This window comes from Dasypus novemcinctus, chromosome 18, assembly GCF_030445035.2.
Source record: "Dasypus novemcinctus isolate mDasNov1 chromosome 18, mDasNov1.1.hap2, whole genome shotgun sequence".
Classification (NCBI taxonomy): Eukaryota; Metazoa; Chordata; class Mammalia; order Cingulata; family Dasypodidae; genus Dasypus; species Dasypus novemcinctus.
Window position 1 is genome coordinate 4,410,402 of NC_080690.1, and position 24,349 is coordinate 4,434,750.

A 24,349-nucleotide genomic window follows, 5' to 3' on the forward strand; every position below is an offset into this window, starting at 1 on the left:
GAGCTGACGCAGCAAGATGACGCAACAAAGAGAAACACAGATTCCTGTGCCGCTGACAACAACAGAAGCGGACAAAGAAGACGCAGCAAATAGACACAGAACAGACAACCGGGGTGAGGGAGAGATAAATAAATAAATAAATAAATCTTTTTAAAAAAACAAAAAAATAAAATAAAAAAAAGAAGCAAGCCTAGCATGAAAACGCGTTTTCTAGGAGGTTCTCTGCCGCATGTTTTCAGGGAAAAGACAAAGACCATTATGGTCAGCCTGCTGGTTTCAGCTTCTGACTTGGTTTAGGTGGCAAGTCTCTTGGTCAAAGCCAAGTGGGGTGATCACGTTGCCCCTTGTCTGTAATGGGTCTAGTTCTGGCCCCAACATAAGGGGAAAGTGTGCCCAGGTGAGAAAGGCTTATGAAAAGAGCCCTTTTCTACAGTCCACCTTCCTTCTGCTTGGGAGGACACAATGTTTGGAGCTCTGCAGCCATATTGGCACCATGAGGAGGGATGTTACAGCAGGAACATAGAAAGGGCCTATGATTTCGTTGACACTGCTGAGCTATTATGATAACATGGGGGCACCCTCCTCTAGACTCTTTGTTATGAGAGAGAACAAAGAGACTTCACTGGAAGGCAGTTTAGTTGGGCCCTCCGTGGCAAGCAAATACGTCCCAACCCACACACACATCCCAACCCATACAAGCCCATCGCCTTGTTCTCACTTGGGTGAGTAATTGCAGACGAGGTAGACTGCGTTCTCCCAGACGTCTCCCCAGACGTTCATCCTCCGGCAGGTGTTCACGGCACAGCCGACCTTATTGGTGGTGGCCCAAACTATCTGAAAAGACAAGACCGTGTGTCAGAGCGCAAGGGGCAAGCCACAACAAGGTGACAGCCACCACAGGACGGGAGGACCTGGCTGGCCCTCTGAGGGGCTGTGCTGACGGAACACGCCTCGGGCAGCTGAGCCTGTGCTCCTGGTCCTCGTGCTCTCTGCAACATCCCTCAAGAGCTGCCGTTGCCAGAACCACCACGACCAACCCACTCCTCCGGGATTAAAATCACTTGTCCTTTCAGCTGCCCTCGATCGAGTCGGCCGGTTAGGAGACACTGGCACTGCACCTGGGAACCCAAGAGTTCTTTCGTGCCCTGGTTTCACTGCTAGCTCGCTGTGCTGCGTGGGACAAGTCAGGTCCCTCTCTGAGCTGTGAAATGGGGGAGGCGCTACCTGAGATGTCCAAGCATTCTCTGCGACCCTCCCCACTCCTGCCGTATCAGCCTCCACGAGCAAACAGGAGGCGTGCCAGGGAAGGAGGCCCAGCTCCTGGCCGGACACGGCCGGCCCGAACCCCAGCACTGCTGCCCACTGGGCGTGGGACCTTCGGCTGGTTATTTGCCTTCCCCGTGATGCTCGCCTGACAAGGGCGGTTGTGAAAGGGAACCCGCTAAGATCAAGCTCAGGAAACACTCAGCACATCGCGTGGTGCTGGGGGAGCTTCTCACAGGGAGCTTGATGCTGGGGCAGGAGGTCAAGCAGAGCCGGAGGGAGGGGTTGGGGGCCGCTGAAAAGGGCCAAACCCAGCATTTCGCTATGGTCGGCTCTGGTGTGAAAGACGAGATGAAATGGGCTGACATTTTTAGGAAAACCCACCAGGGGATGCTGATCTAACCTACTACTTTGGAAAGCTGTAGGGAAGCGGATGTGGCTCAAGCAATTGGGCTCCCATCTACCAAATAGGAGGTCTGGGGTTCGATACCCAGGGCCTCCTGCTGAAGGCAAGTTGGCCCATGCAGAGTGCTGCCCCGCACAGGCATGCTGGCCCACGCGGAAAGCTGACGCAGCAAGGCGATGCAACAAAAAGAGACACAGAGGAGAGACAATAAGAGACACAGCAGACCAGGATGCTGAGGTGGCACAACAGAATGATTGCCTCTCTCCCACTCCAGAAGGTCCCAGGATCGGTTCCCGGAGCTGCCTAATGAGAAGACAAGCAGGCACAGAAGAACACACAGCAAGTGGACACAGAGAGCAGACAATAGGGGGAGAAATAAATAAGTAAATCTTTGAAAAAGCAAGTTGTTTTAACACAGGAAAGGGGTAGGAATTCACCTGTCACCTTGGTCCCATTTTACAGAGGGGGAAACTGAGGCCCAGAGAGCTGAAGCAGTGGCAACAGTCCCTCCAGAACCCGCTGAAGAGCAAACGAGCAGAGGATGGTTGCAAAACATCGCCTTAAAAATGTCTTCTGCTTTCTTTCCCTGCCTTTTCCAAGGGCTAGAAGGAGTCTGTGGCCGTCATCCCGCAGCCCCGCCCGGGACAGCCTCTGTGGCCTGTGACGTCACCAGTCCGCGGCCCCAGCAGCGCAGCTGAGCCACGTGCGTGGTGCCCTCCGCTCCGCTGGCTGATAGGGAGGTAGATGCGGCTGGGAGACCCGGAGGGACGGGCTGGGGGAGGGGGGGCAAGGCCAGGAGGTGGCCGCCGCCCTGGGGGTCACTGTGGTCCTCAGCCAATGGGGGCGTTTAAAGCTGGCGCCCGCTCCCCCCCGCCCAGTAAGCCTGACTCGGCTGGCCCGGGCAGCAGCTGCCCTGGCCCCTTTAAATGCCCCCCAGGTGAGCCAAGGGGCAGCCAAGGTGGAGAGCGGCCGGAAGGGAGGCCGAGCAGGTGCCTGGCAGCAGGAGAGGCACATGGACGGGGGGACAGAGGGACACCCGGGACAAAGCAGCCAGCCCCTGCTGTCGAGGCCCCAGAACATTGCTCCAGGTCTGGCCTGGGGGACCCGGCTACCTCCTGGCTCAGTCCTTGATGTCCCCAGGATTCTGTCTGTCCCTTCTCCCCCGGGGAGGCTCTGGCCCTGGCAAAGGGAGGGCACACGCAGGGTCCCAGGGGTCCTGGGAGGGCTTAGCCAACACGGAGGGCGAGAGGCCTCCCTTCCCAGGCGCCGCAGTCCTGCCCGCCCCGCCCAGGGGAGCCTCTGCTTGGTCCCACTCCTGTCGAGCGCCTCTCGAGCCGCGGCTGAGCGGCTTTGTTGACAGTGAGACAGGAGGTAGGCTAAGAGGTCCTGGAGGCAGCAGGAACCAGCGACGCTGAGCCTGGCTTTGTTTTTATTAGACTTTTCTTTCTAGCAAGCCCTATTGGTTTGCCCTTTATGGAACTGATACAAAATTTCCTTTTCAAGGACATTTTTTGAAGTTTAAAAGCGAGTGGAGGGAAGCGGATTTGGCTCAAGCGGTTGGGCTCCCGTCTACCATATAGGAGGTCCAGGGTTCGATTCCCGGGGCCTCCTGGTGAGGCAAGCCGGTCCATGCAGAGTGCTGGCCCACACAGAGAGCTGACCCAGCAAGACGACACAACAAAAAGAGACACAGAGGAGAGACAATAAGATGCAGCAGACCAGGGAGCTGAGGTGGCACAAGAGATGGAACACCTCTCTGCCACTCCAGAAGGTCCCAGGATCAGTTCTCAGAGCCACCTTATGAGAAGACAAGCAGACACAGCAAATGGGCACAGAGAGCAGACAGCAAGCACAATAAACAATGGGGGGAGTTGGATAAATACATAAATAAATCTCTTCTTAATAAAAGTGAGTTGAGGGAAGCGGATGTGGCTCAGGCGACTGAGATCCCTCCCTACGCGGGAGGTACGTGACGCAGTTCCCAGCGCCTCCTGAGGAACACAGGGAGTTGGCACCACTGGCAGGCACAGCAAGTTGATACAACAAGCTAACGCAACAAGAGACACAGAAAGAAAAACATAATGAGAGACACAACAAAGCAGGGAACAGAGGTGGCTCAAGCCATTAGGCACCTCCCCGACACATCAGAGGTTCCGGGTCCAGTTCCATTGCCTCCTAAAGACATGGCACACAGAAAGTGCTAACAACAAGGGGGTGGGGAGAAATAAATAAAATCAATCTTAAAAAAAAAAAAAAGTGAATTGAGGGAGCAGATGTGGCTCGGGCAGTTGAGTGCCTGCCTCCCACACAGCAGCTCCCACCCGGGTGCCTCCTAAAGAAGACGGCAGGCAACGAGCAGACAAGAGGAAGCCATCTCAGAGGAGGGGGAAAAAAGTGAATTGACTTAAAGCAGTGTTTCTCGACTTGTCTGGGAAGGGGAGAAGGGCCAGACTTCTTCCCTTGACCCCTGCAGATTTGTAAAAACAAACACGACAACTGAAGGACCACACACCACGAACGCGCCGCAGGAGGAAGTTTCCGGCGCTCACTCCCACTTCCTGGCCCTCTCTTCCTGGGGCCGCTCGGCCCCGGCTGTGCTCTGAGTCGCACCAACGTAAAGAACCGAGTGAGGGAGCGCCGGCACAGGCTCTCCCGGGCCCAGCGGTGACCACGCGGCTTTCGGGTGGGCGGCGGGGTCGGGGCGCCGGGCCGAGCCTCACCTGTGTGTAGTGGGTGCACATGGCCCCGGAGCACCTCTCTGGACACCAGGGGTTGCACTCGTGGGGGTAGGGGTAGGTGTAGTCCTTCACCTCGTCGTACCAGGACTGCACGTGGGATCCCGGCGAGCGGTACCTGCAGGGACAGTCACACCGCGCATGCCACCCGTCCCCCAACCCCCACCCAGCACCCACTCAAGGGGCGGCGAGCGGATCACCTGATGCCCCACGAGCCGCTGGGCTCCAGAACCGTCTCCCCAGAGACTGTTTGCTGGTCCCCGAGGAACGTCTCTTGTTTTCATCATTCCGGGTTTATTTTGCTGCACGTTTGGACACGGACAGGCAGCCGAGATACCCCAGTGTCGGGGCTCAGGTTCTAACCCCGAGTGTCAGGGCTCAGGTTATAACCCCGTGTGTCAGGCACACTTGGTTTAAGACGTGGGTCCTTTAAAGGCGATTTAGAGAAAGCCATTAAGTAAGTGACTGAAAAGGCGAAGCAGACACTGGCCACAGTGGCGACAGGGCGAGTCTGAAGATGGGAAGCACTGGCGACGGGCCAGGCGGAGCGTGCCCGCCGCCGTCTCTGTGAGGTCGTACCTGGCTCCGTCCCTCGGGTGCTCGGGGGAGCCACGGACCCCCTCGAGGCCCCGGAAGCCCCGGGAGGCAGCGCTGTGCAGTCGGGGGGCAGTGCTTAAGAAGCACCTGTTGAGATTTTCTCTCCGGGACCCCTCAAGTGCAGGGGATTGACTACCCCCCAGTTTAGCCAGGTCCTTGGTCCCAACGGCATCCCTGGTGCGAGCCCACGGAACACGGGGTCTGGCTTAAGGCGCGGCCACGGCTCCCCGTCCAGGCTACGGCGCCCCTCGTGGGCAGAAGCTACTGAGACACAGAGAGGAGCCACGGGGCGCAGCCGAGAAGGAAGTCAGTGGAAGGCGGGAGAGAAAGCACAGGACACCGCCACGGCCCAGGCACCCCAAGGACCGCGGCAGGCCGACGGCCCCGGGGAAGCGGGGGGCACCAGCCTCCCAGCCTCCGAAAGGTGGGCCGATAAATCCCCGGGGTCACGTGAGCCCCCGGCATGCCATCTGCCTTAGCAGCCTGGCAGAGGAGACCTGGGGGGCTGGCAGGCGCTCAGGGGCAGTGGCCGCCACATCTCCTCTGTCCCCAGGATGCTTTTGGGGAGGCCCCCCAGCCACCCTCGCTTGGCCCGTCTGCCGGGCTGGCACCAGCAATTATTATCACAGGAAAGGAAACAAACGGGATGCAAACGCAGGCCCGGCTGCAGCCAGCAAGTGTAAACAGAGTGGTTTCGATACAGAGGCGAAGCGCGGGGGCACGGCCCTCCGGCGTGTGGCCAGCGAGGCAGTTAGAGGTCTTGTAACAATTACTGCTGGCACCGGAGCGGCTGCGGCTGCTCGGAAGCGCCCTCTCTTCCCGGGCCAGCTGGGCAAAGAGGCGAAGAGGCACGCGCAGCTGCCGCAAGCCCCCGCCACACGCCCTGCCGCAAGCCCCGCCGCAGCCTCCCGACACAACCGGTGCCGGGGCAGTTAGTGGGCGCAGGCGCAGGAGCGCTTTGGGAAGCAGGGCGCAATGTGCCTCGAACCGGGAAGAAATCTTCACGCCCTTTAACCCACCAATCCCACCCCTCAAAGTTATCCTAATGAAAAATCCAGGTGCGCAACAAAACCAGCCCTGCGAGTGGACTGGATCTCCACTCCGTCATCCTGATAGGCCACTAGTCTCCTTTATAAAACGATCATCAGGGCAACTATGTAACAGAAAAAAATGCTTACTAATGGATGAGAAGGGGAAAAAATTAAAATCTGTCCAAGCTACGGTTACAACTCTGTAAAAATATGTCGGCACACAGCCCAGTGCTACAAAGAACCCAGAAAAATGAGAAGAGCTGAACCAGGGTGGTGGAATTATGGGTTTTTTCCCCCTTCAGACATTTTCCTTTAATGTTATCGTCGTAAGACCGCTTTCTTAAAAAGCAAAGTTCACAGAAGAGAAAACAGCGTATTGATTCGCTGCCAAGCAGTCACAGCACTTAGCGCCGCCGTAACACCTGCCCAGGTTTGTCCTGAGAACACGTGGCTCTGCAGCTAAGCACGCTGCTCGTGGCCAGTTAAATTCCAGACCTTAAAAGGCTGGAGGAGAGCTGGGTTTGAAGCAAAGCAAACCCTAACCCATATTTTGAGAGAATGTTTAAAATCGAGTCCAGCTTTTCCGCAAATAGGGCAAAACGATTGCAGCTACGTACGTCCTGACGGACCGCCAGGTCGGGTACCTGAAGGGCTTCAGCTCCAGCTTTCCGCTGGCCGTTAAGTCCTTATCCCGGCTGGGGCAAAGCCCTTTCTCCACGTCCTCAGATGAAAGCAGCCCTCAGCCCCCGGGGAGGAGCCACCTCCAGCCTCCTTGGGGGCAGGTCCCTGTCCAGGGAGCAGCTCATGTTACTTGGGGGCAGGGCAGGTCGTGACATCTGACAGCCACCGTCAAGTGCCTCCTCTGGCTAAGGGGGCAGGAAGTCTGGGACGTTGAGAGGCGTTCCCAAGGGGAAGGGGAGGGACACCGTCCCCAGAGGAAGAGACCTAGCTTGGCAGAGCCCAGGCACGCTAGGGGCAGAGAAGGCAGATGGCGCACACCAGAAGAGCCAACATTCCCACTCTGCCCAGCTCACCCAGCCAGATCCTTCCTGGCAGCAGCAACGGGGGCTCCAGAACTCTCTAGAAGAGACGGAATGGCAAGCCCAGGCTCTATACCCCCTAGTCCAATAATCAGTATCTGGAGTCAGGCCCACCAGGCTCAAAGCCCAATTTTGCCGCTTCCTCATATGTGTTCCTGCGAAAGTCCTCCAACACCTCTCAAGCCTCAGTTTCCCCACTGGTACGTGGGATGGGTGGTCCCTCTCAGCGGTGACAGCGAGGGCTAAACGTGATACCGGCACACGGGAGCTGCTTGCACGGCGGCCGGCTCGCAAATGGGGGCAGAGCCGAGGAAGCACGGGGTGGGGGGCACTCACCTGCCCCAGTGGACGGCCAGGTTCTGCCCGATGGACACGAGCAGAGACGTGGGGCCGTGCTCCCAGATGCACTGGTGCGCCCACGCCGCCGCCGACCTCTCCAGCTCGTAATCCCAGGTCTGCGGGGGGAGAAAAGCAGGTGCCGGGAGGTCAGGGCCAAGCGGGGGTCTCAGAGCCCCAAATGGGGCAGCACCCCCGCTGCCGCCGAGTCCCGTGCATATCGCGGCTGGGGTCCCAAACGGGCGGGTCAGAAGCACAGGCCAGGGAAGGACGTGGGTGCCGGCAGGGCCAACGCTAAGGCTGACCCGCAGCCCCGCGCCGTCGTGCAGGAGCCGGGGCCCCTGGGCAGGTCCCTTCTGCTTTCTCGGTCATGCCGCCCTAGGGCGCCGCTAAGCGTGACGTCACAAGGCTGCGTGGGAGAAGAGGTGGACACCCAGGGGTGGCCCTCACGGACTCTTGCTAGCAGGCCTGGAACCTTCTGGCTCCTACACAGCCTTCCGGGTCGTTCTCACAGCGGGCCCTCGGGGCAGACCTCCTTTTCCCCACTTTGCAGACATGAAAAGCGAGGCTGGGAGGAGCCACGGCCTGTGCCCGGGGCCCCCACGGGTGGAACCGGGTCTGCAGGCACCTGAGGCCGCCCTCCGTCCAAGAGAAGTGCCACACGTCCACGTGGGTGGCACGATGCTCCTTCTAGGCCAGGGATGCGGGACGCCGGCCCTGGCTCCGAGGGCAGGCCTGGGTGCAGCCATGGACCCCAGCCCGTCTTCACCCCCTCTGAGCCTCAGTTTCCCCACCTGTGCACCGGCACGTGGACAGACCTGCCCCTTGCTCTCATGGAGGCCCGTGAGAGTGCGGCCCAGGGCCCAGGGGTGGGCAGCGCCTCATCCCGGCAGCCCCTCGGTGCACGTGCGGGGGGAGCTTTCGGCTTCCAAGACCTTCGGGACAAGACGACAACGACGACAGCACCAAGAACGCCTGCCCCCGCCCGGCCCCGCTCCCCTCCCCGCACACCCATCCTCTCCGGGGGGCTCGGGCCAAAGGACCTGAAAGCGGGTCCCCCAGCCCTTCCCGCCTCCCCAGGACGCACACAGGTCGGCAGGAAGGAGCCAGTGAACCAGCCAGGGGGGGCAGTGGGCTAGCTTTCATGAGCACCTACTGTGTGCCTGGCGCACCTCTGGGCCTTTTACCCCCGGACCTGCCATCATCTGGACACCTGCATTTGCAAGTCTGAGGCACGTTGGTGCCATTTTCTTATTTAATTCCCACAAGCCCGTGAGATGTGTTTTATTTTTCCAGTGTTGCAGATTAAAAAGCAAAAAACTTGCGGCTCAGAGGGGGCAAGCAGCTGGCCTGAGGCAGACAGCCAGGGAGTGAGGAGTCGACACTTCGACAAGCCGGCTTGGCTGCTGAGCGGGTCCTGCCCGCGCCACGGGCTGTCACCAAGCGCCAGTCCCACCCGAAGTACCTAAGCTCGCAATAATGATAACACGACATCACAAAGCACCTCTCAGGTCATCTCACGGCATCATCCCAACACCACCGGAAGGAAAGGACTTTTCTTGGCCCCACTGTGCAGATGAGGAAACATAAACCCAGAGAGGGAAGTGATCTGCCCAAGGCGGCACAGCCAGCGAGGGCCGAGCAGGGGGCTGGCGGGCTGCTGCAGAGCCCGGTGCTCACGAAACCTCAGAGGGGGGCCTTGGCTCTTGGGAGTTTTAAAATCTACCTTCCAGTCGGAAGCCCTCTGAAGGGACCGTGGAGGAACCTGCCGCACCCCTGCCCGCACCCCTGTCCCCACCCCTGCCTGCATCCCTGCCTGCACCCCTGCCCCCACCCCTGCCCGCACCCCTGCCCGCATCCCTGCCCCCACCCCTGCCCCCACCCCTGCCCGCACCCCTGCCCGCACCCCTGCCCCACCCCTGCCTGCATCCCTGCCTGCACCCCTGTTCCCACCCCTGCCCCCACCCCTGCCCACAGCGCTGCCCACACCCCTGCCCCCACCCCTGCCCACAGTGCTGCCTGCACCCCTGCCCCCACCCCTGCCTGCACCCCTGTCCCCACCCCTGCCCCCACCCCTGCCCGCAGTGCTGCCCGCACCCCTGCCCGCACCCCTGCCTGCAGCGCTGCCCACACCCCTGCCCACACCCCTGCCCGCACCCTTGCCCCCACCCCTGCCCACACCCCTGCCCGCAGCACTGAGCTGGGGCTGTCTTTCAAGACCTTCTGTGAGTGAGGGTCGTTCGGATGGACCCGAGAGCAGATGGGCAGCGGGCTGAGGACGCCGACGCGCCCGACGACATCTGAGGCTCAGCTGCCCCGGGGTGGGGGGGGGGCGGTCATTCAGGCCAAGGGACCCCCGAGTCCAGCCCTGAGAGACGCTGAAATAACTCAGCAGGAAGACGAGAAGGCCAGCGATGGCCCAGCCCCTCGGCCGGGTAAGCGCCTTTCCTTTGCACAAACCTTCCAGGAGCCCCTAGAAAGGCGGCGCTCAGCCAGGAGGAGCGCGGCAGAGACCCGCCTGTTCCCAGGGGAGGCGGGAGCCTTCGCGCCCCGTGAGGACCCCCGCGCCCCGGCCAAGGGACATTCCTGCTGTAGGAGGGGGGCAGGGTCTCCTCGCCTGCAGCGACTGAAGCCAAAGCCCCTGGGTCTGGGCAGACGGGACGTTTCGTCTGTCCCCCACGGCCCTTTCTCCCTTTCCTTCTTGCACCGTCCAGCAAGGCCCGTCTGTGCGCAGGAACTCAGGGCCAAAAACCCAGCAGTCAGGAGAGCGCGTGCGCTCGGGCCCCGCAGGAGCGGCCGGGAAGCGGGGCATCCTGCCTGGCTCGGCCCCCGCAGAGGGGCCCCCGGCACGGCCGTGGCAGTGGGCGTCCCGGCTTGAGGACCAAAGCAGGGGAGAGGGGCGGGTGGGAGCGGCGCCCCCGGGTTTCTAGCGCCCGGCCCGCTTCCTGCGCCTCCCGTGGGCGGCCAGGCCTGTCCCCTCCCCTGCCCCGTCCCCGCCCCGCACGCCACGGGCTGACTCCAAGTACCGGCAGACCCTCGCTGCTCAAAACCCTGTTGCTTAGAAAATAAAATGCCGGCTCCACACCCCGGCTGCTGGGGGTCGAATAGTGCACCCCAACAAGGTAGGTTCACCCCTAACTCCAGGGCTTGCCCCATGGGGCCTCGCTTGGAAACGGGGCCTCTGCAGGTGGGATTGGGTAACACAAGGTCCTGGGTTAGAGCGGCCTAAACCCAATCTCACCACGTCCTTACACGAGGAAGGACTATTGCACCCAGACACCCACGGGGAGGAGGCCCTATGGAGACACAGGGAGGCAGGCAACAAATCCAAACAAGAATTAAGCAGCCACCCACGTATATTAATATTTATTAATATTCATCAAGTGCCGCCCAGGTGCAGCTGTTCGGGACAAAGAGGGCTGCTATGAACCAAAGCGTCACCATTTATAGCTATGCCATTGGTGCCAGACCTTTAACCTCTCTGAGCCTCAGTTTCCTCATCTTTAAAATGGGGTTAACACTCTCCATTGCCGGGGATGACTGTCAGGATTAAATTGTAGACAACGTAAATGGCAAATAAGAGGCCACACTCCAACCCTCTCGGGCAGTTCATAGGGAAGAGATGCCCAGAGCTCAGCCCTGCTGACCGCTTTCATCACGGGTGGGGACGCTCAGCCCAGCACCTGGTACCAAGAGGTCAACTCAGCTCCCAGAAGGGGGAGACACAGGCTAAAGGGACACGACGATCATGTTAAAGGTGCTGGCGAGCCTGCGCCCGTTCCAGAGATGCGTGTGTGCACACAGCCTCTTGGACTCTCCCTAACTATATCCCCAAAGAGGTACATGCCCGGGCTCTGCAAAGACATGGACTCTTTTTAAGCTACCTGGAGCCGACAGGTAAACACGTGCAGCAGCCCGAGCGCTGCTACCTGCCTCCCTGGGGCCCGGAAACACCAGCTGGGAAGGAAGCTTCTACCTGGAGCCTGGGGAGGGAGGGGGCAGCACTGCCCAGCCATACAGGAAAGGCATCCCAAGGGCCGGGCAGGCCGCCCAGGGCTCCTTAGCTCCTTCCCCATTGGCCGAGGGCAGGGATCAGAGGAGGCCGAAGAACCGACTAGAGCAGCTGGCGGCCACGAGGGGCTGGCCCCCGGCCCTGGGAGTGGGTCCCCACCAGGCAGCCCCTGGCCCATCTGGCTCCCGCCAGCGTCAACCACAGTCCCGGGAAGGATGGGGGAGGAGGGGACATTGCCCCCAAGCCCCAAGATGTCCACCCTCATTTTCTGTATTTTAACCCTAAAAATGACTACAACCAGCTGTCCAGTGCATTAGCATTTTGGAAAAGTGCCTGCACTTCCTTCTAAAATTAGAAAGGCCCGTTCGGAATAAAGGCCTGGACAATTTTCTCGAGGGAAAAGAAAGGGTTTCAAAACCGATTTCCAAGGGACAGCCTCACTCTGGGCTCTGCCAGATGGACGAGCCGTTCACCCCTTAGTTGGTGACGGAAAAACGTGGGCGCACACACGAGCAGCGACGAGGGACTCCCAGGCACGTGGGGTGATGTCCCCGACCACGGGGCCTACGGACGTCAGAGCAGACAGCAATGTGGAAAGTGCCAGCTGGGACCACAGGAGAAAAGGGCCCGTGAGCTGGGATGGAGGCTGCGGGGTGCTGGGTAAAGCGACGGGGAGGGGCGGGGCACAGGGAGGCCCCAGCATTTACGAGGGCTCAGCAGCTGTCACCTGCAGAGTACCTTCTGGGGACACCGAGTAGACCCCTGTGCACGGGGAGGGACATAAGTTTCCAGGCAGGCAAGGAGCATGCGGGCTCGTCTCAGGCATGGGGGACCATCAGGGGCCCTGAACAGCTGGATGGGAAAGCAGCTTTAGGACGCGTGCTGTGATGGCAGGATTCAGAACGGGCCAGGAGAGACGAGGGGCAGTCATTTCCCCGGAGCAGAGGCTGCCCTGCTAATCAAGGTGGGATGGGACAGCGTGGGAAGAGAGGATGGAGAATGCTACGAGAACGAGAACGAGTCCATGGCACCTGGCGGTGGGGAGGGGGGATGGAAATTGAGCACAGAGTGTCGGTAGAGAGCCCGGGCTCTGGAGCCAGGCAGACGTGGGTTTGAATCTGACTCTTCCCTTCTAGTTTTTGACCTTGGGCCTCAGTTTCCAAATCTACAAAATGGGAAAAATACGGGACATGGTACTGACAGAAACAGGGAGTTAAAAGGGGAGATTACTTTTGGGTGGGACCACTTTCTCTTGGGCCCAGTAGAGCCGCGCTGTTAATATAGTAGCTACTGGGACAAGGGCCACGTAAATAAGCAATTTTAAACAGCCACAGTCGCACGTGTGGATAGTGGCAATCGTGCTGGTGGGACTCTCTGTCGTCGCAGAAAGCTCTGAGGTCAGCATGGCTTTCGACCGCGGGGCACCCAGGTGGATGACCCGCTGGACCCCCGGATTTAGGAGAGTGGCGGCAGGCTGGGGGTCCAGGCTGGGGAGGCTGCTTCCCTCTGCTCTGACATGCCGGGTTTCTCCAGGGCCAGGGGGATCCATCCACTCCCCATCCCTGCTTCCTCCTTTCCCATAGACAACCCTCTGGACACAGCTGCCCTGGCCACTCAGAGAAGAAGTCCAGGCCACAGGGGTAGAGCCACAGCCAAGCTGACATCCTCACAGTGGTGACACAGGAGCCCAGGCATGAGTGTCCCCGAGCAGGGAGCGCAGTTGCTCATTACCCTACAACCACTCGAGGAAGGCATTCTCCAGGTGGAAGCCGAGTCTCACCTGGCTAAGGAGATGCCCAGGTCACACAGCCAGAGGTGGCAGGCCGGGACAGGAACCTGCAAGCCTGGCTCTCCTCACACCCTACTCAGCCTCCTGGAGAGCCTGGGGGGAAGTAGCCAAGGTCTGGGTCCTTGGGTCGAGGGGCAAAGGGGTAACCCGGAGGACTGGCAGCGAGAGGCCACCGCTGGACGGGGAGTTTCACGAGTGTCTCTGACCAGAGAGCCCCCGAACCGGCCATTGCCCACTGCCTGAGGGAGCAAACCAAGAGGGCAGCCCCGCAGCCCCAGCCCTCGACGCCAGCCTTCGCAGCGGAAGTCAGGCTCACCATGTACTCCATGTTGGAGGCGGGGGGCTGCACCTGGCCCCGGAGCTTGTTGTGCAGCAGGAGGATCTCCTCCTTGTCCGCCTCGGGGATGGCCCTCCGGAGCCGGGAGTGAGGCTCGTCCAGCTGGTACTTGCTGAGCAGCTTCTCCAGGTGGGTGGCATTGGGCAGCAGGAAGCCCTGGGCACTGAGGACAAGAAGGAGCAGTCCCCAGGGGATGGCGCCGGCCCGGACGCGGCTCATGGCTCCACACCTGGAGAGGGGGACGGGAAGTCTTTGGCTTCTGGGGCAGTACTGGACGGTGGTGAGCTCTGAAAGGAAGCAGAGGACGGGGGCAGAAGTTGAGTCAGGATTCGCCAGCTCCTGCGGCGGCTAGAGCTGCAGGTAGAGCAGGTGTTATTCTCCCCCTTTTGCAGACGCGGAGACAGAGGCTCACAGAGCTCCACAAGCCTCCACGAGCCCACAGACAGGAGGCCACGGAGCTGGGACATGAGCTAAGGGCTTCTAGCAAGACAAGCCGTTCAGAGTTCCAAAGAGGGCTGTTTCTCCTGGACTCAAGGTCTCTTTTGACCGTATCTTCTCATTTTGAAGCAGCATTGCTATTCCTACAAGCCTCAGGTGGGTCTACTGCATGAATTATGCCGTGTCTGGTAACACACCCCCAAAAGGGTTTCCCATCACAGACGAATTCAGCATGGACCGACATCAATAACAAACTTACTGATCCCCAAGAAGTGAGACTCAGTTTACCAAAAAGGAGCCCCCGGAAGCACTTCCACCATTGCAGAAGGCCAGGTTCCGCCTCTCCCAGGCCTCCCGCTGGCTTGTCACACACTGTCACATGAAGGTCTGGCTCCCAGCCCGAGATGGTGTGCCCCACAGAGCAAGGCTTGATGGCTGATGTGATCCTTGGAGAAAGTGACGGTGGAAAGAGGAGAGAGCCTCCGAGGGCTGCTTCCGCACCGCCCTCCCCTCGGCCTGGAGAGCCCATTAGCCAACCGGCCACATGCGTCCCCCTGCAGCGCTGTCCAACCTGAGCCCCTTACGGACACTGCCCGGGCTCAGCCTTCAGCTGCTAAGTTGGTGGCTTGTGTGGGTGATGAGGCCCAGGACCGCCTCTGGATGGTCACCTGTGGCTGGCTGTGCCCAGTTAGGATTAATCTGGCAGACTGGGCCAGGTCACCCTTGGGTGATAAAGCCGACAGCAGGACGGCCCAGGAAGACTGCGGCCTGGGCCTCCCCGCCTTGGAGTTGCACTTCCCAAAGCGTGTTCCGGGGCCCCTAACCCGGAGACTGCTGGGGCCGTGGGGCAGCGGGCGCCACCCAAGGTCTCGCCGGTGGCAGGGCCGCCTCCGGGTTCCCCTGTGAGAGTCGGCGGGCCACTGGCTTAGCAAAGACCCTCCCCGGTCGTGCGACCCAGTTGTTTCCCTGACCTCAGGTCCCAGGCCCTTTGCCTCTTAATAAGCAGCTTCCGCGGAAGGCGTTTCAGGAAAACGCTGCCTTGGTTTTATGAAGGTTAACATTTCCTTAAGGCCGGAATGTCACCTGGCAAATTCCTGCCGTACCTTTTCTCATTCCTTTGGGAAACCTTCCCCGTGGGCTGCCACCTTATTCCCAAGCCTCACGACAGCCCGGGAGGATGGCCCGTCGTGCCCATTTCACAGATGGGGAAGCTGAGGCTTAGATGTGAAACGAGCCAAGGCCACCCCAAACCCAGGCCTGAGGGTTCCAAAGGCCTGGCCTTGCCCCCCACGCCACCCCGGCGCCAAGCCCCCTGGAGGCCGGTGGGCTCACTCCCTTCCAGGGTGACAGACCACAGCCACTTGGGACACACATGGTCTGCAGCAAAACGATGAGAACAGGGGCAGGGCGGGAGGGCTGGGCAGGGGCACGGGCACCTTGGGGCCAGGACACTGTGAGGGTGGGCCCATGACATGAGGCCGCTGTCCCAGCCCACCGGCCCGGGCAACACGGAGTGAGCCCTGACGCGACCGTGGACGTCAGTTACCAGGAGTGGGCCGATACCGGTCCATCGGGAGCAGCAAGCGTCACTGACACTGCGACACGAGGCAGACCACGGCGCCAATGTCAGGGGTTACCAACAGGGAACCTGGGGGGGCACGTGGGAACTCTGCTCTCTGCAGGTCCTCTGTAGACCTAAAACTCTTAAAAGTCATCTGATTATCCATATACACACGGGCAGGGTCTGAGACGAGGACCCTGCGACGAGGTAGGGCCGGACCGTGTGTGTCCATACACCCATCGTGGACGAAGCAACACTCTTGACTCCCAAGGGAGAATTGGCCGGTTGCCCAGGGACATTGACTGGGTGCCTAATTTGTGCAGGACCCTGGAACGGGGAGAAGGTCTGCCCCCTGGCCTCCAGGGCTCCCAGACCGGTCCAGGAGACAACGAGGAACCCCAGGGCCCAGCAGCGGGAAGGAGGGTGACCGCAGAGAGCCGAGGGGCACGGGTGCTGGGGGAAGGGCTCCGGCCCCTGCCTGGACGGGGGCGTGGATCAACGCGGGTCCACCCAGCACCCCCAGAGGCTCGGTCCTTCAGCACAAAGTCTTCTCTGGTCTTCACTCAAGACAAGTAACTGGGTCTCAGCACCCGGGTTGGCCAGGATGGCAGAATGGCAGCCAAGGGCGGGCGCCCACGGAGCGCGGCAGAGGGTGGGGTGGGGAAGCGCCGGCCCGGAAGGCGGGAGCCGAGGGGCTCTGGGAACGCTGCGGTTCCCATCCCCGACCCCCTGGAAACTGTCCAGGGTCCTGATCAAGGCTGCCCTTCAGATAAAAATAGCCACGGCCAGGGGCGCTTCCCCCGGCGGGCTGGGTGCGGTCGCCCTGCTCTCAGGGTGCGTCCCTTGGGGCGGGAAGCACCGCTGCGCTCCCTCGTTCGCTGCTGGGAACTAGACCAAGCGTCAGAAGTTCTCAGAGCCCCTGGTTCCTCTCCGGCTTCTCCCAGCACCATATATGAGCATGTCCCAGCGGCGGGGGAGAGGCCGAAAGATGGGATGATGGGCTGAGACTCGAGATGGAGCAGAGCAGGAGGGGACATCGCTGCGGCGTGCCACGGCGTCTCAGTGACACTGGGTTTGTTCTTCTCTGCTCTTAAGCAGCTGGGGGGCAGGGAATCCCCAGGCGTGAAATACGAATTACGTCTGTGACGCTGCCGTGAGCCAGCTAGAGCAAAGCCCGGGCTTGACTGAAGACACTGCCGGGCACGATCCAGATGGGGCTCGCCAGGGGGATGGAAATACACTGGGGGAGGGTCACGGGGTGGGATATGATGATGGCAGGAAAAATGAACAAGATCCATGTGTGCGTCAGCAGGAGTAAATCTCAAGAATGATGTTGAGTTTAAAAAGCAAATTGTAGAATAAATTTAAAAACATGTAAACCATACTTCGTATAGCATATGGATATACTACACTCTACTTGGATACATGCTTATTTGCGTACGTGTATGTCATACACAGCACGCATCTTATAGCCGCTTGATGAGTCACAGATCATGCATAGCTGTGAACTGGCCTGTCTGCTGAAAATGCTCGCGGTGCTTTCAGGGTCATTGGCAGATGTGCCCAGGCACAAAGCGGCGAGGCTCCGTATGCGCTAACTCAGGGTTTTCCAGCACTTTATGGAACAGAACTACCACGAACACAAATGTTCAGGCATACACGTATATGGCAGAAGTACAAAGTGTAATAACTGGACCTGAACCCGGACCAAATTCAGTTCACGGCGGTGGCTGACTCTGTGGTGGGGTGGGGGGTGGGGGGAGTGGGGGGAGACCAGGAGGGACTCAGGGCTTAATCTTTCTATTATTTCTATCGTAACAGGTCAGTGAAATGCCCACATCTCTTCACTTCACATGGTGGGTGCATATCATCCTTTGTACTTGCCCATTTTTACAGTTTTCTCAAATATTAATTAATAAAATGAAACAAAATGCCAAAGCACGAAAGGACAGGGACACAAAAGCTGGTTCAAAAGCCTCCCCCGGCACTGTTCTGAGCAAGTGCCACCTTGTTCTGGAAGAGTCGACAAGCTGCCTTCCTTCTGAGCATCAAAGGGACTTCCCAACCCACCATCTGTCAACCCATCAAAAGAGGACCCCACAGCTCAGGGACAGGGATGAGCAGCTTGTCCTGATGCCCTCTTCCAGGGGGTCACTGCTAGGGGGGCCAGGCTCGACGGCGGCCAAGCGGTAGGCGGCGCGTGCCGACGGCTCCCGCGGTGCACGCTGCACCTGCGTGTGGCCCGGCCTGGCTGGAGCTCAAGGACCTGGGGGGGGGGGCGATGCTGGGGAGGGGCAAGGCCCGGCTAGGTCGGGTCGTAGGAGACAATGGACGTCTGTGTTTTGGAGCTCAGCTCCGAGCCTGGCACAGAGAGAACCAGTGGATCAGACCATAAGAGGTGAACGGGCCTGGGCTCCAGGCGCCCTGCCGGCCGCTGTATGGAAACGGAAACCGAGACCAGCTGGGAGGTGAGGCAAGGATCCCGGTGACAAGGCCACGGCCAGGACCCGGGCGGTGACGGTCAGTGCTGCCGGCCAAAGGAACAAGCCAGGCGGCCATGGCCCACCTCACGGGCACAATGTCCAGTGCCCTCGGCCCTGCTGCCCCAACGGCCCCACCAGAACCTGGGGCCAAAGCCCTCCTGCCCCTTTTCCACTGACCCGAAGAGCAGCCCCTTTTTGGCTGGCCAAGGTGCCTGGGGCTTACCGAGGCAAGAAGGGGCTCTGGGCAGGGAGACTTAGGGAGACGGGGCCTGGCGCGGAGGAAAGCCCACGACCGGCCGCTTGTGCTACGAGCACTTTGCCTTGGGTTCACTGTTTCCATTTTACAGATGAGAAGACTGAGCCCACAGAGCTTCAGGAACTGCCTCGGGATACAAGCTGGCAAGCAGAAAACCCGGGGCTGGGGCACTTCCGAATGCCGCCCTGCCGCCCCCAGGAGCCGACTTCCCTCTGGGCCAGAAAAACCCCAGAGCACCAAGATCCACAGGGAGAGGGGACCCCCACAAAGAGGACACTCCCACCTCGCACTAAGAGCTCTGCTTCGGTGGCCCTGAGGCTTCGGACCCCCAGGTCAGTCAGTGACTCTGTCGGCGAGAACGCACCAGTGCGCCAGCCCGGGGGAGATGAGCCGTTTCACCCAAACATGCCCCATCACCCCGGCTTGGCACGCAGCCAACCCCCATCTGACGCCGCACCGTGGACTCAGTGGTGACGCGTTTGCCCTGACCTCTGACCACGGATGCTCGCTGCGGCGGTTCCCAGCTGCTGAGGTCTCGACTGCTTCCCTGACATCTTGGAAGAGTCACCCTGCGGTGGGTCGACCCAAGCCCACCTCCCCAGCTGCCGAGCGAAGCCCCCGTCATCAGCTCTGCTCCCCGAGGCTCCCCACCCTGCAGACCCAGGCACCGTGCCCGGGGAAACCCCTCCTCGACTCGCTATTGCCTCTGGCCAGGTCTCAATGAACAGCAGAGCAGAACTGATTTCTGGAAGATCTTGTTCTCCTTTCCTGGAGTTGCAAAACCAAGCCCTTAAGGCCATAGAACCGTAGTAGTTTGGAGGGAGGGAGGGAGGGAGGATGGAAGGAAGAAAGGAAGGAAGGAAGGGCTCTAAGATCTCATGAGAACGGATGAGACACGAGGCGGGAAAGAGGATGGGAACGGACACGCGGTCAAGCCCCGGGGCGGGTGGTGAGACCCAAGCCTGGCGCATGAAAGCAGGAGGAGTCAAGTTCTACAGCCTTTCCCAGAGAAGTCAAGTGTATTTTGACTCTGCCAATGAAGTAGTGGTTCTCAGACCCATTTTACAGAAAATAAAACTGAGTCCCGTCACCATCAATGGGTATTTGTAAGGTTGCATGGCCGTTTGAGATGGAACGGAGACTGGAGATCAGCTTTCCAGGCGTTTGGGGGACGTTCAGCATAGCCCTGCTGCAGCATCCGCTCTCCGACCTGCAGCCTACACCTCAGCAGAGACTCTGTGGACAGCTGGGGTCCGGCAAACCGCGGCGTCCCCATCTAGCAAGGGGGTCTCCCGATGGTTACCTCCTGGGGGAATCTGCCAACAGCTCGACTCTCAGGGGCGCGAGCGCGCGGGGTAAGCCGGTTGCATCATCTCGCCTGGGCCGCATCTGCCTTGTGTTTGGGAAGGGCTGCCAGAAAGATGACCCGTAGAGGCCCTGCAGCCGGCGGCTCTGAGAGGTGCCAGCGCCGCCGCACATGCTGTTCCCACAGCTCATCCCCCGCCGCCGACCCGCCTCTCCCCCGGCCCCCGCCAGGCAGACTCGTTCCTGTTCACGGGCTAAGAATCAGCTCAAGGGTCACCACTTCCCGGAGCCTCCTGAGCTTAATCACACACAGAAACCTGTCGCTCTTGCTCACCGCAGAGTCACCCGGGTCTCACGACTCGGGGTTCCGTAATCACTTGGGCAATGTGGCGCTCCTCCTGCCAGCTAGATCAGAAGCGCCACGTAAAGGCGACACAGGATTTTGGCGGCTTTTTTATGGACTCTAGCATGGGTGCCCAGGGCTCGATTCCTGACACTGCGGCCTTGGCACAGCGTTTGGAGTCTCTGGTCCCAGAGAATCCACGGGAAACTGTAGGGCCTGTGGCTGCGACGGACAGGTAGGAAGAGAAGCCTGGTACTCCGTCGGGGCTCCCTGTTTAGTGCTCCCCGTACGTGTTGTCTGAAGGCACTTTAGAAGCCTGAGATCAGGACTATGGAATGTAGCGACAGCAAAGAGACTATTCTCTTCCACTACGTTATTTCAAAGCCCTCCTCTGCCTAGAGAAAAAAATCTAGTTGAAAGAAAATACCCTGTTAAATGTCTCATGTTAAGTGAAAAAGACACCAAATTTGAAACGCACTTTAACTCGGTACGTGCCTCGAGCCTTGGCTTTCTGAGAACAGAGGTTCTGAGATGTCATCATCATCAGGTCTGGAGGCCAGGGTTGACCCCGTGCCAAGGGCCATTCATACAAGTGAAGTTGGTCATTCCCGCCAGCGACAATTAGCCACCCCAGATGCCACTTCCATCAAGAAGCCCGGTGCCGGGAAGCAGACTTGGCCCAGTGGTTAGGGCATCTGTCTACCACATGGGAGGTCCGCGGTTCAAACCCCAGGCCTCCTTGACCCGTGTGGAGCTGGCCCATGTGCAGTGCTGATGCACGCAAGGAGTGCTCTGCCACACAGGTGTGTCCCCTGCATAGGGGAGCCCCACGTTCAAGGAGTGCGCCCCGTAAGGAGAGCCGCCCAGCGCGAAAGAAAGTGCAGCCTGCCCGGGAATGGCGCCGCACACACGGAGAGCTGACACAACAAGATGACGCAACAAAAAGAGACACAGATTTCCATGCTGCTGACAACAGAAGAGGACAAAGAAGATGCAGCAAATAGACACAAAGAACAGACAGCCGGGGTGGGAGGGAAGGGGAGAGAAATAAATAAATAAATAAATCTTTAAAAAAAAAGAAGCCCGGTGCCTGCCAGGGTTCCACCTCCGCTGCGCCGACAGCCCGCGGGCATCCCCCTGCCCTCCCGCTCGTCCCCCTGGGCTGTGTTTGCTCAGCCTGTGCCTCGCCCACCAGACTACCAGCTTCTCGAGGACGGAGGCAGTGGTGTGCTGGCAAGTGCTTAACAACCAGCTCTCAGAAGCAAAAAGAAGGAAACCCCGGTTTGAAGCCTCTGTCCATTTCCACGGGATAATACGCCCAGCATGGCCGATTTCAGCCCACCGAGGCGCCGGGGTTTCTGGGACGAGAGCTGCAACAGCGCAGCTTCAATAGACAGAGGCAACCACGAAGTCATAGTGAGACGCAGTAAAACAATTGGGAGTATTTGTCACCTTTGTTTTTAGCACGACTTATTTAATTCTGAGTCTCTCTAGAAGTTCATGTTTCATGATGGCTGTATTTCATTGGCTAGCAAAATTTCCAAAAATGTAACAGTACCGGCCGGCTCCAGTCCCCCACCGGCTGTTCTGAGCCTCGTTCCACTTTACAGCCCAGCATGACAAACTGTTCCACGAGCATTTGTCAACAATATCGTGGCCGTGACTTGACGAGGGCATGTGACAGGCAGGAGCTGCCCCCGGTGGGAGCTGAGACGGGCACTTTATTCCTGTCACCCGGAGGAGATCATCCCTTCCACAAACGCTGGGGTTACTGCGATGATGAGCCCAATTTACAGATGAGGAAACCAAGGCCCGGGAAACCAGCCTGCGCCTGGTCACGCAGAGTGCCTGGGGACAGTGCCCGGTTGTTTACCGGGCTCCAGCCATTTCAGCATGCCGGCACTTCCGAAGACAGGGGTCCCAGCGCCAGGGGCGTTCTGCCAGGAGGCCCGCGTCGGCCCAGGCGCACAGCCACGCCACGGCGGCCGGCCCTGCCAGCCGGGGGCTCCCCGGCTCTGCCCCTCCTCAGAAGAACGGAGGCTCAGAAATGGAGCAAGAGGCCAAGGAGAGCTCAGAGCCGTTCCCACAAACCACCCAGAAATTCCAGGAATGAGGTCGTGGCTGGGAGGAGAGACAGCCCAGCGCGGGCAGAGCCTCCCGTCAGGAGCGTCTGGCGAGACCAGACAGGGGCGGCCCGTCTCCCCCGCGGCCGCGGAGCTGGTCGGCTTTCCCTGAACCCTTCCCGACAGGATTAGAGCTGGGACGACCGGGGCACAGGCTGCTCCTCGCCCAGTGCTCTCTACCCAGCCGAGGTGCGGCCAGCCAGCCCCCGCGGCTCCCCGCGTCCCCCCCTGGCGGGCGCCTGCTTTCCACCTGCTCACTCAGCAAAAAGAAAGCATGCGTGGGAGATTGCGGAAACAGCACAACCAGCTCTTATCTGAGCAAGGACAACACACTGTACATAACACGCACGATATACATGCCCATTTGGTTTTTTTAATGCTATGCCAAGAATATACAGATTTCTGGACAGTAAGTGGAGAAAACTCACTTGACAAACACTTATTTAATCTACTTAAAACCCAGGTCTGTTCAATGTAAACCAGGATCTTATACAAGAAAACCCACTTTAAAGTGACCGGATGATAAATTAGTATCTTCCTAAAACACCCGGTACCTAACTCCGGGGGCCCCTGTATCTCTTCTTGCCCATGTTTAGATGTTTCTCTGGAGATGACGTTGCTAGCCCAGGTTTAGATAAATGGCGAGGAGGCGCCGTCTCAAAAGGAGTGGGGGAAGCACGGAAGTCGGGGTCAGCCCTGGGTGCGAATCTTGCCTCCATCGCTCAAAGCTGTGCTGGCCAGAAGCCCCCTCGGCCTCCAGGGGCCTCCAGGCCCCCACCCGCACGGTGGGGCCTGCATTTCTCCCGGGGCCGGAGGAGGGACACTGTTCAGAGAAGCCCGGCAGCAGGGTCCCAGGAACGCAGTGGGAGTGGGGTGCACGCGTCTGTCCTTCTGCTCCTGGGGGGCTCAGGAGTCCCACCAGGTTCCTGCCCCTAGCTCCAGGGTGGTGGCACCTGCACGAGCAGCACACCCTCCCTGCCTGGCCTGGGGTGGACGCAGCGAGGCCGAGGTGCGGCCGTGGTTTTGAACCAGACGCACAGGCATGAGCTTCAAGAAAACGGGGGGCGCTCAGCTGCAGAGCTTCGACCCCAGGCCCAAACCTCGGTGGCGGAGGGTCCTTGGGCCATGCAGAGACCAAGGCAGACGGGGTCTGCTCCCTGCAACTGGGCGAGGCAGAGAAGAAACGCCGCAGCAAACAGGCCAAGGCAAACAGCTTTAGACAGCAAAAGTGGGTGAAGAAAACGGACCAGGAAGGTGGGACGGGGCGGGGGTGGGCCCAGGGTAGGAGATGGGGCTGCTCGGGTGGGGTGGACTGTGGCAGTCCTGCTGGGCACTCAAGGAGAAGGAACTCCAGAAGGCAGGCACAGCGAGGACCAAGGCTCGCAGGTGGCCGTGGCCTGGGCGCGGCCAGGGGCCGGCGGGAAGCCAGGGCACCACTGGGCAGCGGAGGCCACAGGGCAGGGCTGGGCGGCCAGGGGCCTTGAAGGCCGAGCCAGCGAGCACCGGTTTGACTTCGGATGCAAAGGGGAGCCTGGGGGGAGACCAGCAGGCGGGCGGTGGGTGAGTCGCCACTTTGGGAACCCTGCAGCAGGCCGCGCAGAGGAGCCTCCCGGGCGCGACTGGGGGCAAAAGAGGCAGGAGGCCCCGAGTGCGCTCTGCTGGCCCCACTGGCTGAGTCCAAAACCAGGCAAACCCCCTCGGCCGCCGCCACCCAGAAACGGTCACCCCTGTGGGGCGGCACCTAGAAGGGGCACAAGGGGCTTCGGGGCTGCTCGGGCTCTGCGTGCAGCCGGCTGACCCCACACGTGCCCCTGGGAAAAACTCAGGCCAGTACCCTGAGTGCTCACCCTTCTCTCGTGCGTTCTACTCAAGGCCAAGTTTAAAGTAAAAGTGTGAAGTCAACTTGAGAAATGGACAAGCGGGAGCCAGGAGAAAAATGCCATTTGTCTGTTTTTGCAGGAGAAAGGCCCCTAGGGTCTCCTTGAGAGCCTCAGCCCGGAGCCTGGTCTCAGACAACCCCTCCGGGTGGACCTGGCCGGTGGGTCTGGCCGCCGGCCAGGCCTCCCATGGGACCAGCGCACCCATCTCTCAGGCGGGACCCAATTCCTCCAAAGGCACCGCGTCAGCCACGCCAACCCGTCTGAAAATACCTCCCCGACCCGGCAAAGCCCAGGCCGTGAAGCTTCCCAGGAATAAACGGCGTTTTCAGCGGAGGGGTGCTTCCCTCCCAGTGAGAACAGACCGGCTGTGTTGGGAGAGCTGGTTTGGGGCTGGCAGGAGGGAGGGCAGATGAC

The 24,349-nt window shown here is 60.0% G+C and overlaps 1 protein-coding gene across 1 annotated transcript in view; it reads right to left on the reverse strand.

The window, feature by feature from the left end:
* The window catches only part of CRISPLD2 (cysteine rich secretory protein LCCL domain containing 2), a 77,839-nt gene that overhangs the window by 47,555 nt on the left and 5,935 nt on the right, over positions 1–24,349 (reverse strand). Inside the window, exons 2-5 of the mRNA XM_058279636.2 lie at positions 13,526–13,833; positions 7,409–7,527; positions 4,390–4,522; positions 719–834 (exon numbers count right to left, since the gene is read on the reverse strand). Of these exons, the coding sequence (XP_058135619.1) occupies positions 719–834; positions 4,390–4,522; positions 7,409–7,527; positions 13,526–13,765 (608 nt within the window). The 5' untranslated portion in view covers positions 13,766–13,833. The remainder of the gene's footprint in view (positions 1–718; positions 835–4,389; positions 4,523–7,408; positions 7,528–13,525; positions 13,834–24,349) is intronic.